The sequence below is a fragment of the Coffea arabica genome, chromosome 11c (assembly GCF_036785885.1).
Source record: "Coffea arabica cultivar ET-39 chromosome 11c, Coffea Arabica ET-39 HiFi, whole genome shotgun sequence".
NCBI classification, from domain to species: domain Eukaryota; kingdom Viridiplantae; phylum Streptophyta; class Magnoliopsida; order Gentianales; family Rubiaceae; genus Coffea; species Coffea arabica.
This window is the reverse complement of record NC_092330.1, coordinates 5,248,945-5,262,441: the sequence shown is the minus strand read 5'-3', so window position 1 is coordinate 5,262,441 and position 13,497 is coordinate 5,248,945. Positions and strand designations below refer to the sequence as shown.

Genomic DNA, 13,497 nt, shown 5'->3' with positions numbered 1-13,497 from the left:
CCACACCTTCTAAAATTATAAAGTCACAATCTTTATATCTGAATGCCAGAACCATGACTAAGAGCCGCTATATTTTCTAAAAATCATGCAACACCTTTTCATTTTATTCATTTCTTGGCAAGTAATGGCAAGCTTGTTCCGCTATTCACTCTTGATGAAATATTAGTTTTTATATTTTGGTCACTCTAGGTGTTGCATTATTGTCATGCCAAACAAAATGCATATTCGTATTTCATTTTGTTGCATTTCATTTTAAAAGTTGAAAAAGAAATCTTTTTTTTTTTTTTTTTTGCTTTTGGGTTGCACTTGCAAGCTTTTGTTATTTATGTTCAATGTGCTAATAGTATTTATCTTTCAGTCATCCTTAACGCATTATTATTATGCCAGAAAATATGCATATCCGTATACCTTTTGGTCTTCTTTCTGCATCTCAATTTGTCTCTTTCAGCTTTCAGTCAGTATTCAATTCAAAGTACAGCAACTATACCCATATTTTGTTCATTCTGCTGCTGAGATGAATCGAGTTATTTGCCTAAATAGCTCCCTTCACAAAAAATGTTATGATTCAATTTCATACTTTATTCGCATAACAACCTTTTTTGTAATCTATCCGATCAAATTCAAATGGAAATGAGAAAAAGGGTAAAACCCTTCACTAGCCGTTAATATTGTCCAAAAATCCCCTATATAACTATCATACTCTAGTCTGAATCTATCTTTTCCTTTTTGACTATAATACTCTACTCTGTCTTTACTTGTTACTCAAGTATCCAAAAAAATCTCGAATACTTAGCATAAATATGACGATATTTTCAAACATGAGAGCAAAAGTCTTGAATACTTAACATAAACCTAACGATATTTCCAAAGATGAGACCAAAATCTAAAATCTGACTGTTTCTCTTTGTGATGCTTTCCTTCTTATTAAGAAAAAAATAAAAGAAAAACTCACTACAAATCCAGGAAAACTATTATCACCAAACACGAAAAGCAAAATCTAAAATTTTGATTGTTCATCTCCATTCCAGTTACAGTAATTTTCTCTTTCTGATGCTCTCTTTCCTATTAAGAATGAAAAAAAGGAAAAACTCACTACAAATCTAGCAAAATTGGAATTATTAGTATGTTTGTACAGAACTCTCCATCACTTGTTCATTCAATTAACTCTTTCCAGAGTTTTAGTTTTGATTTTGTCATACTGCATTGAACCAAACTCACTGCACATGTGGCAATATGGAGGGAATAGCATGTAGGGCTGAGGAAAGGAGTCTTATGCTTTTATTTTGGATGGATACCTGTGAATCTAGAACCTCCTATGTGAATCTAGAATTTGATTGAGTTTGAAAAACTTGATTTAGAAAGTATGGAGGTGGTTGCTTCTTATTAGGGGATAAAGTCAGAAGATTAGATTAGTAATAAAATTTGGAGTTGAATCATTGCCGGAATATTTTTTGAAAAAAAGGTTATTTTGACAAAAAAAACTCGAGATGAATCTAGGATACATATCCATATCTCTCTGTTGCTGTGAACATGACTCATATTTTTATTTTCTCACTTCTTTCTTTCCTTACCTTCACTTCAGTGCATCAAAAAGCCATTCGTGCTTGAAAACATTCGCAAAATGAAAGTTGTTTGATGTTTAAAAGAGGTTTTTAGTCACAAAAGAGGCTAGCAAGGGTTAAAAAAACACACACACACACACACACATTTGTATTCAATTTAGAGTTTCTTCAAGCAAGAGCTGACTCTTTTGCTGATTTCAGCCCAATTTTGAGGGTCCTATGATGGCTTTATATATGTCTTTGAAGGCAAAAAAATTGCTCATTTGACCTTTCCCTTTTCTTCTAATTTTATTCTTGTCTTAGCATGAGATGAAAAGTGCTCAAATTGTTCATGTTATAAAGAATTAGCTAATTGGGAGCACCATACGAAGTCAGTTCCTATCTTGTGGAGAATTTTTACAATTTGATGGCTCGTGCATGTATGTTTCTTCTATTGTACCTTTGGTTTTGATATTGGCTCTTTCGGCTTTAACAACTACCATGGCAATTTTTTTTAGCTAATTCTAGTGGAAGATTTTGAGTGTCTGAACCAAAAACCTATTCAATGGATAAACTTTCAAGTTCACAATTTTTAGTTTGTTCTTCATTTATTATGTGACTTAGAACACCACTAACCTCCTAACATACTTGAAGCTTAATAGAAAATATCTTAAATTTAAATATGTCCCTACTTGCTATCTTTTAGTTATAATTTTAAAAAAAATTCCGTAATGGGAATTGCTGCGGAATTCGAATCGTGTATCACTATTCATAGGTTTGAGCTAGTTTTTGCAAATTTCAAAATTTTATATTATTCCTATAATTCAACGAATATTTAATGGTATTCCTAATCAAGTGTGTCACTTTGCTAATTCTTTTGGTAATTATACACTATATTTAACTCACAAATAGTTGATTATCAGCATTTATAATTATTTTATTTTAAGTAAATAAAATAATCTAACCTACATTACATTAGAATTTATGTCATCAACACTTCAAGAGACCCACTTACACTAAAAAACAAAAATATCAAAGCTTCAATACCAACTTTTTATTTAATTAATTCCCGGGAATTAATGCGTCATGCATAGGTTTTGAAAGGATTTAATCATATTTAACTTAAGTAGTCATTAATATATAACTAGTCGGTTATATATTTCTTCTAGACACAAAAAAATAAAAGATCCTCCAAACTTGAGAGTTGAGATTCTGATACGTAATGTAAGGGCGCATATAAATCTTGAAGGTTGTTGAAACTGATTATGTATAGTGGCTTAGACATTACTTCAATAGAAAAGCAACTATCTCCAGCAATGAGAAGGGTACAATATTTATTAGATGGCTATTAGTGGGAACACTAGGCAACTTACATTCTCCATAGTTATTCAGTGATAAACAATTTGGTGATGATGCTTCATGCTCCCTCCGGTAGAATAAAAATACCAAGGAGTTTATGAAACTGGAGGGCAAAAGATTACACATTATGCTTTAATTAGTGTGATCTATATATGCAGATGAAAATCCATATTATGAGAACACTTATACGAGGTATGTTTAGAAGTAACGCATTAAGAATAAGTAAATCTCTCGACTCTTTCGTACCAATACAAAGCCAAGGGAAAAGAATTTGCAAGTTTTACAACTCATTTTTTTTTTTTTTTTGCAGTGTAAGTGGGAGGATTTAAACCCCAGAACTCTCACTATTTGTTTTGACTTATTCTAAGATTAAAAAAAAAAAGTTAAATTTAGGATGCAACCCTCAAATACACTTTTAAAAACAATATTTAACTTTCAAGTTTGAATAACACAAAAAAATCGAATAAGGTTATCTTTTTCTTAGATTTTTTTTTTTCAAAAATTGGCTAAAATTTTTACGCCATTCTCAATTTACTATTGCTTGACCTATTCCACTTAACATTCGTTTTAGCAACAGCTTTGTCAATGTTCAACAAATGAAGGAAAGCAACCCCTCAAGAAAAAAAAAACAAGAGTTGGGCAAAAGTACAATCATGAACTTAGGAACCACACATTGTGGACTCAAATTGTTTGGAATTATATAGTCGCGGTACCTTTTGTCAATACTAAATCTTAAAATCAAGAAATGTGGTTCCAATTCTTCAAAATCAACAGTAATAAGTAATTGCGGTCGGAGCACACCAAAACTGACAACGAAGTCAACTCAGCATTTTATACTGTGGTTCAGGAAACTTTAATACGTGGCAAATGCAATGCCACGCCAAGTTTCTTGTGAATTGATTAGTTTTGACTTTCTAATTACACAAAAAGCAAAGAAAACATAAATTTATCATTTTAGATAGAACTTATTCTAACTTTAAAATAACTATTCTGACATTATCGCCGGCCTTAGTTGTTTTTTTTTTTAATAAAATATCATAATTGCATTAAAATCTACATTAATGATAGAAATTACATCATCAAACATAATATCAAAAAACAGATTTGAAGAACAATAAAAATTACATTATAAAGCTCCAAATCCAAAAAATGAGATAAAATAATTGTAATTTTAAGGACATCTGTGCATTTTTTAATTATCAGATCTACTAATTAATTGTTTCAAGTTCAGATATTATGGTGAGATCTGTCGAATAGATCCAAGAAATTCCAAATCTAATAATCAAAATTTGAAAAATCTCAGGTCTAATAACATACTAATAAATTAGACCATCAACAAATTCCAGATATTATCGCCGGCCTCGGCTGTTTAAGTTGGATTAATTTTTAACATGCTAATAAATAAGACCATCAACAAATTGCGTCCTTTTTACTCAAAACTACGCATCACAATCCAACAAAGTTGGATTATCAGTGCCCATTGGTGTCAAAATTTAGATCACAATACCTCGCCAGCACAAGAAGACTGACTATGAAGTCCAGTGTAGGTCCTTTGTATTTAGAAGATTCACACTACAATTTCATCCTATAAATACCATCTCCAGTCGCATTGCTTAGCACCCCAGATCCTCTTCAAGAACTACACATTTCTTCAAACCCTTTGTTCCTGAAGAGAACTTTTGTTTATTCCCAAACACCAACCAAGGCATCATGGCCCCTCTCACTTGTGATTATGACGTCCCCTGCTCAATCCCTCCTCCAAGGTTGTTCAAGGCCTTCATCCTTGATGACCACTTCATTACCAAGGTGCTGCCACAGGCCATTAAAAAAGTCGAAATCGTTGAAGGAGATGGAGGAGTGGGATCCATCAAGTTGATCACTTTTGGTGAAGGTTAGTTCTTGAGATTCACCTAATCATCATTTCATAATTTTTTGTCCATAAATTCGAATAATTTTATATATATATTTTTTGAACTTTGTTGAATGTTTAGGTAGTCAATATAAGGGTGCAAAACAGAGAGTCGATGGAATTGACAAAGACAACTTCACCTACAGCTATACTATTCTTGAAAGTGATTCCTTCAGTGATAAGATTGAAAAAGTAGCTAACGTGATTAAAATCGAAGCCTCAGCTGATGGAGGGTCAATCTGTAAGACCACCAGCACATACTACCCCAAGGGCAATATCGAGTATACCGAAGAACAAATTGAGGGAGCAAAACAGCAAATTAAGGCAGCAAAAGAAAGGTCCTCGGCCATGTTCAAGGCTGTGGAAGCCTACCTCATCGCAAATCCTGATGTATACAACTGATCAATGCTGCGTCATATATGCCCACATACTTGTTGGATGATTGAAATAAACATATTGAAGATCTGTTTTCTTTGGTAGCTCTTTTCTTGAGCTTCAATTGTTGGGTAATGCGATTTTAATGTATCATCAAAGTGTGTTTTGCTTGTAATATTTTACCGGTCATCAATAATAAATCTTGTTTGAAGCTTTGATTTATGATTGCGCCGTGAGTGACACCTAAATCTTTAATGCCTATGTCGAAATTTGAAGCACCTCATTGATTGGAGAATCCTCAGAAGAAATCTATCACCATTTGAGCAATTTGCCAAAAATTTGCTTATGTAGTTTAAGGTTAAGAAATGTCAAAGTTGGTTAGTTGGAAGTTCTTCACTATCTATGGAATCCATAGTTTCTGTTGATTATAAATGTCTACAATTGTTGCATCATTGACTATTAGCACCCATAAGTATGCTTATACAAGTATCTAGCCTCCAACTCAGATGGAGTGCTAAGAAAATACAAGAAAAGTGAAAATTTTGTTTAAAAAAACAGTCATCTATAGTTATTTATACAATTATTACTAAAGTGGTCCAATCAAATCCCTTTTTGAGTATAAGGGATCTCAAACCGAATTTAGCAACTTTCATACTCTATTTTGCCAGTGAGAAGGTGTCACCTGTGGAGTGAACACAGCAGAGTAACCATCATTAGTTTAATTTCCAGAGGGACTGACGTATAAACTGAAACTTTTGTCATATGATAAATCTCCACAACAATACCCTTCAATGTGGAATTTCTTATCAAGTTTGGTTATCTTCTTGAAATGAAGATTCTAGACCTGACAGGAATCTTCTCGAAGGGAAGGGCGGATACCAGCCAACTTGTCTAACTGATTTAACCTTAGTTGCCTTGCTGTGGCAATTAACACACTTGGTCAGAGACTTCCAAAACTTGGTTCCTTAACAAAAACAAAGTTCATTCACTACAACTACTTCACAGGAGCCATTACTCTTTTTTCTTATTTTGGGAAATCTTACCTCTCTTCAGAGTTTATCAGCTGCTATTGATGCCCTCTAAGGGAGAACTCCAGATGCACTGAGAAAATTAAGATTCCTAACATTCTGCAGCAACAATCTATCAGGTATATGCCCATCATCCATTAACATGGTGGAGAACTTCCATCAGGCTTTGTGCTCGTGCTTCCCCATCTTCATCTTTATCAGCTTGGAAGCAACAACTTTACTGGTGCTCTTCCACTTTCACTATCAAATTCTACAAAGCTAAGGCTGTTTAAGTTGTCAAGCAACAGTTTTACTGGAAAGGTGTCAATTGATTTTTAAAACCTACAAAAGCTTATGGAGATACTTCTCCAGAAAAAAACTAATGTTGTTAGTGGGGAACTAGATGAGCTCAATCATTTTTGAATTCACTAACTGCAGCAATCTGGATTTTACGACGTGCTATAACAAATGATGCATGCAGATTCTCCACTAAGCTTGTACAGTTTGCAGTAACTTCACACAGGTTTATGGTGACATTCGTTGTGCATTGGTGATCTTGTCAACCTAAATTGGTTATTTATGGAGTATTATGACAAGCCCACTGCCCTTTTTTCCCACTGGAATTGGTAATCTTCAAAAGCCACAAAAGGCTGAGCTTTATCAGGAAACCTTCCATATCCTATGGGAAATTGTCGCTCTTGAATGATCTATGGCTGAATGAAAACAAATTAAAAGGATATACACCTGCAAAATTTGGAAACTGTCAAAACTTACTAGTTCTCAATCCTTCCAGAAATAAGCTCAATGGAACTGAAGTAGAAACTCTCTTCAGTATAGCATTGTTGTCAATCATTAAGTCTAGCACAAAACCATTTAACTGGATCTATTCCTTCAATTCTGGCAACCTGAAGAATTTTGTTGAGTTGGCCATATCTGAAAATCATTTATCTTGTCCAGAGAACTTTCTTGGGACCTGCAGCAACCTAGCATATTATACCTAAAGGGGAACTTCTTCCAGGGGCCTGTCTCTCCAGCTGAGCAGAGTTCACAACTAAGATCTTTCTCTCAACAACTTTATGAAGAATCTATTATATCCTTTTGCAGACATTAGTGCTGTACCAGTTATCAGACATAATAGTTGTTACAGTGGTGCACCAGTTCTTAGCTGTAGAGATGCAACGTCAGAAAACGAAAGCTACGGAAGATGTATGTTATCCACAAAATGATCCCTTCAGTAGTTTCTATGGTTCTTAGAGCCACCCTGTTGTTGTCTTTTATCTACTGCTTTATTTGGAGCATAAAAAAAGTTTTCCCTGCAGAATCAACCACAGAAAATCCATTCCTGGAACATTCTTACAGGAAAACTACTTCATGCAAATAATGGATTATCCAAAGACAAAGTAATTTGTAGGCTAGCTTTGGTGCTGTTTAGGATAATTTGACCACAATGGACTAACTATCACTGTTGAAGTAATCAATTTTCAACATAAAGGAGCTTCCACGAGTTTCTTGTTGAACATCATCTTTAGGCAAGTGTTTGGCAGAAATCATATTAAGATTACAACTGCTTGCTCGAGTATTGATTTTCACAAAAATGAGTTTATAGCTCTACTTCTTGATTAAATGCCCAAGGGATGTCTAGACAAATAGAAACATCCAACAAACTAAATCTTTTTCAAAGAACAAATATTACATAGGAAGTTCAATTAATTACGTTCACAACCAGTGCCAGAAACAAATAATTTATTGTGATATAAAGCCAGGTAATGTTCTTCTTGCCATGATATAACGGCTTGTGGGAAATTTTCGGTAAGCCAGATTTCTACTAGAAGTGAAAAGTGAAAACTTTGTATAAGTATGGTCCAACAGGAGTAAAAAGGAACTGTAGGCTATGGAGGTCCAGGTTGATAAATTTTTGCTTTGCTCGGAATTTGCAACATTGTTCTTTCTAAAAAGAAGTTATAAAAAAATAAAATATAAAAAATAAAACCCTTAAAAAAATAGCATTAACACATACCATATAACTAACGAGGTATTTCTCAAATTTCAAAATGTTTATGATTCTGCAACTGTCTAAAGCTTCCATATACAATTGTTTGATTTGACTAGTTGACATTTAGCCTGCTAAATACTGTGGTATCTTAAGTCCTCATGTTACAGCATTCTTTTCTTTACCCAACAGTTCGAGGTTTCTAGAGTAACATCAGATGGGCAATTATAAAAAATCTTCTTACTTGCAAATTCTTAAAAGATGCCTGAATATGGACCAGGAACAGAGCCATCAAGGAGTTGGGCTGTCTACAGTTTTGGTATCTTGATCCAGCAGACGACGACCAGCAAGAGGCCAATGGTCACTATCCACAACTTTGCCAGGATGGTTTTGCATGACTATACTATAAGAAATGTGGATACAATTAGCTCTAGAGTATGAAGACGAAGAAGAGAAAACAGAGTTAATTGACTAGGAAAAGTCTTCCAAACAAGAGAGAGATGGTGACTTACTGAAATACTGCTTCATTCAGTGGTCGATGTTGGATATGACGGTTCGAAGGAATCACCACAAAACAGATTGGAAATAGCAATGCTCTCCAAGAGCTGCGAGATTTCAGCGAAATCCTATGACAACATGTCCGTTCCATGGTGACCTGATGATCTCATACACCAAGCTATGCTCAGAAGAGAAAGAAACCCCACCCCCACCCCCACCCCTTTTCCCAAAAAAAAAAAAACAACACAGCAAGACAAAACTAATGAACAAAGAAGAAAGTAGATATAAGGTTGGGATAATGCCAGACCTTGGGCATAAATTCCTATTGTAATTACCATATAGAAAAGTAACACGGGTAAAATCAGGTATTCCCTTGTGATGTGCATAAACAACTCTTACTAATAAAGATAAATTTACAGGCAAGACCAATTTCTTTTGCTCTGCTCTGTTAGTAACAACTATCAATATGTCGTTTACATGCTTGAAGAAATTAGACCAGAAAGTTTACCTAATAAAAGCTACTATATTTTGACTAAAAACAACAGACTGAAATAGAACAAACTTAGAACCAAAATTTAGAGTAACACAAGATGCCAAATAGGATAAAACACCATATATGAAGAAACAAAACTTAGAATCTATCTCAAACAAAGAATAAAGTCCAACAAACTTTTCAGAACATTTAGCCGCACTATAACTGCATAATTGAAACAAATGCCCAGTCAGACTACATCATAACAACTCATAACTTGCAGCCCTTCAGTTTAATTCCAGGGATTTATTAGAGATATGGTAATTCAGAAACACACATAAGTTTGTTAGCATAAAGAATAGAGTGGGAAAACAGGAAACTCAGGGGATTTAGAAAAGAGAAATGCTAATAAAGCACCAACAAAAGAAAAACAAAAACTATCAAATCTCTCACAAACCAAGTCATGGACAAGTGGCCTCTACCTATTTCTCCCAAGGGAGTGATCAAAGGATACTAGAAAGGAAGAGTGGGTTGAGAGAGAGAGAGAATACTCCGTTCTAAAATAAAAGAGTTGCAGACAGAAGTGTGAACATAGTATTAAAATGCCAATTATAAAATTGGAAGTTTATCTCCCCACTCTTTACTTAATAGCCAAAGTGAACAATATGATATTGCATGCACAATTGTGCATTAGAATGTGGATTGGAATTGCCAGATATGGATTTACCATTTATTTTAGTATTTCATTTCAATTGAAGTAGATAATATAACTGCAGTTTATTATTGAACTAACAAAGCATTTGGAATCTTACAAACTAACATGCCTAATTAAGGTAATGTTTTCTGCAAATTATCCCTTTACTGATCTTGGCATGGGGATTCCTTTGCTTGCAGCTAGTTGTAGATAACTAAAAGCACTCTTCTGGATCTTTAAGTTCCACAAAGTATCAAAACATAACATCTAAAAGTATACAACCATGAGAGCCTACATCTCCTGTAACTAATACTTGCACATTCCAAAAGGAAAATATAATATCTCATACATATGAAAACCTTTTAAATGCACTCCGACAAAATTGTTCTCCTCTCCTGGTTGGAAAAGATGAAGGTTACTCTAGGAAATAAATGTAGAGCTTGATAGTAATGGAGTCAAATCTCAACAATCAAACTTTTGAAAGTGTAGCAGACAAAACTAATTTCATGGAAAGCATATTGGATGTCATCATATTCCAAGTGGCAAGTATTAATCAAGTTGCTTAGACAGCATTTATATTAGAACAAAAACTAAAAAATGGCTTAATCTCCATAAAGGAAGAAGTTATTGTGTTTGATAAAGCATTCCAAATATGTATAAAGCAGTATATTCTTCTATCCAACAAATAAAATTTGTGCAAATACCAATACAAGCTCATAAATCTGTGGTTGATGATTAGGTTGGATCAAAACAAATAATAATTAGGCTGGGTCCCAGAAAATAAAAGCAGATCATTCCTAATTAAAGAGAAAATTGTGAAGAAAGAACTTGCAGGTTTCTTTTCAGGCAAAAATGGCCTGGACACAAAATCTTAGCCAGGTCATGCCACTAGGGTTTAGTGATATAAAAGAACTAAAGCAGTCAATGATTTCAAAGATCACAAACTCAAGTAAGCAATGTATGGGTTCCATTGTGCATTTCATCCATAATCTGCATAACAGAACTTCTAAATTACCGCCAGTGTGATGCTAAAATATTGATCTGGATCATATTCTGTCACTTGTATCATATATACGTCGAACTCTCTTGTCCATTCTGAAATCCTAAACAAAACCTGGATGTTATCCTACTCACACCAAAGAGATTCCAGGCACAATTCTTCGTCTAGGACATAAATCATATTAGAATTTCATTCTCAACAATTCATCAGTAACCAGAGATCAAACCACTAATTGTTGGAAACTACAGGCCCTTGAGTACAATGAGTTTCAATATTGATGGTAAATAGTTTTAACAGAGGGGGAAATTTTCTGGATAGAAATTCTATTTGCAGAAAAGACATAACCACAGACGACTATACCTCTGCGTTCTCAAGCTTTTGCACAAGCCTTGGCTTTCTATTTTAGATTCTTTCCTTGCCAGTCTCCATCAAAAGAGACGAAAGATGAGGTAAAGGAGAGGAAATTTGTAAAAGACAGAGGCAGTATTTTCGTTGCAACTACTTTCACCTAATGCCTCTTTCCATTTCAAATCAAAAGATCTCCAACAATAAAAGTTTGAAGCGTCAAATGATACCCAATTATTGGATCCTGCTTGCACAAAGATGAAGTGCTGTATTTGCAGAACTACGAGCATGAAAAGAAAGAAGTCTTGCTCTTTTGGAGATCAGAAATCCAGTTAAGAAAAAAACTTAATACATTTATGGCCTATTTTTGCATTACTAAAATAGTTAACACCACATCAATAAGGATGGTTAGCATCTAGCAATAAGATTATTGCATCATAGCAACAGAATTTGTCTACTCTAGATTCCACTCAAACAGGCAATGTGACAACTCAATTTGGAATCCATCAAGTGGCAACCTCTTCAATTATTTTAGTATAACGTGAAATATTGCAAATATTTAAGCTTTAACCCATTGCACTGTTTTGCTAGCAGCAGGTTGAAGATTCAATTAGAAAAGATAATGACATAGTGTACAGTATTTCTATTATTAATCACATAGTTTTCTAAACATCCAAAATGGTGAAAAATTATCAAGGCACCCTTTAGAGCAATCTGGTCTGCCTCCACATAAAGTTGACAGAAATGCAAGTAGAAACTATTCAGAACTTGCTAGTGCTAGTCTATGTCATCTGCAACCCCCAATCATTGTTTTGGAGAAACCAAGATTCCTTTAAGCATGATCAAATTTTTTACATGCAAAGGAGTGAATAGTGTTAAAATGAAAAGTCTCTTTACAGAGTCTTTTCTACGTAAATATGAATACCTAAGCCAAATGAATTGGAAGAGTTCTTAACCACTTGAAAGACCAAAAATTAGAAAATATGCAGTGAAACAGCTGAATTGCGGAACCAAGCAATTGCAACTTTGGTCTGAATTTGAGAATCAAGGTCTACTAACCACCAATTTTTGAGCTTTCCATGAAGTAATTCTACTCAACTTTCTAACAGTATGCGATTTTTCCCAAGGCTCACTCCTAGTTTTAAAGCAAACCCAGCTAACTTCAAAGAAAATGCAATCGGAAAACAAATATGGTAATAAAAATTTTTCAGACAATCACTGTGGTAGGATGAAAGGATCACTCAACAGAAAATCATGATGCAAAATAATTCTCCTTGGAGTGTTTCAGAAGATAGAGTAAAACTAACATATTCCAAAAGACCACTAATTTTAGGCCTGTTAGCATATCATTCTACAGTTTAAACTTAGAGATAGTGAAAAAAATCTGACCTCCGTCCAATGAAAGCACCTTAAGAGAAAAAAACAATTAAATTTTTCATCATGTAAACCAAATCCCATTCTTACGTCACACCAAATACAGAAGATTATTCAGCAATGTGTATTTAATTTATGCTTCAAAACAACAACAATTTAGAAATAAGTAGAAATTCTCAAAATTTTGATTTTTTATGAATTAGCTCTAACTCTTACAGTTTGCAGACAATGACAATTGACAAAAACAGTCATACTACACTCACTCATCATTTCCCTTTACTCTTTTTCCCCGCATCAACACCATGACCATCATCCACCTCATCATCACTAACATCATCAGCATCACTAGCAGCATCATCATTAGAATTAGAGGGAGGAGAAGGGTCAAGCCTAGCAGCATCAATAGCCCACTTAATTACCTTCTCCACTTCATCTTCTTCTCCAGCACCATCATCATCCATCAACTGCTGCTGCTGCTGCACTTGACCATCTCTAACAGAAGTATTATACGAAGGAAGAGAACTCTTGAGAGCAGCAAATCTTGCAAAAAGATCATCACTTTCATCGATATTTTGCAAAACCTTTTCTGGGTTTTTCTGGGTTGTGCCTGCTGTATCATCAAGCTTTGATTTTGATATTGATTTTGAATTTGATTTTGATTGATGGGGTTTTTTCAGGGCTAGAAAGCGTGAATCAAGATCAGGGTCAATGCTAGAAAATTGAGAGGAAGAGTGGGTCATGTGGGAATTGAGGCCGAGTTTAAGAAGCATATCATCTTGTGCAGCTTTCAGCAATTCCTCCACTTCATCTTCTTCAACTGACTTCTCCATCTTCTTTCTGCCGTCGTAATTACTACTACTCATTCTATTGGATTGGAATTTTTGGGCTCTTTCTCTCCGATATTACTAATTCTTGCTTTTGAAATTTGAAATG

General features: G+C 34.3%; 2 protein-coding genes across 6 annotated transcripts; one reads left to right on the top strand and one right to left on the bottom strand.

Annotated features, from left to right (window-relative positions):
• Positions 1-4,500: 4,500 nt before the first annotated feature.
• Positions 4,501-5,406, top strand: LOC113716873 (major allergen Pru ar 1). Its single transcript, XM_027241405.2, has 2 exons — positions 4,501-4,791; positions 4,892-5,406. Exons 1-2 carry the CDS (start codon positions 4,611-4,613, stop codon positions 5,209-5,211), a joined length of 501 nt encoding a protein of 166 aa, XP_027097206.1. The 5' UTR covers positions 4,501-4,610; the 3' UTR covers positions 5,212-5,406.
• Positions 5,407-5,599: 193 nt separating this feature from the next.
• LOC113716872 (uncharacterized) lies at positions 5,600-13,497 on the bottom strand. Of its 5 annotated transcripts, none has more exons than XM_072070498.1 (4): positions 12,828-13,497; positions 8,694-8,836; positions 8,426-8,579; positions 5,600-6,476 (listed from the first exon to the last, which is right to left on the bottom strand). In XM_072070498.1, the coding sequence occupies exon 1, from the start codon at positions 13,425-13,427 to the stop codon at positions 12,831-12,833; it is 597 nt and encodes a 198-aa protein (XP_071926599.1). In that variant the 5' UTR covers positions 13,428-13,497; the 3' UTR covers positions 5,600-6,476; positions 8,426-8,579; positions 8,694-8,836; positions 12,828-12,830. The 5 variants fall into 5 exon arrangements, with proteins under 5 accessions (XP_071926599.1, XP_071926600.1, XP_071926601.1 ...); XM_072070499.1 differs by having other exon boundaries at positions 5,600-6,470; XM_072070500.1 differs by having other exon boundaries at positions 5,600-6,462.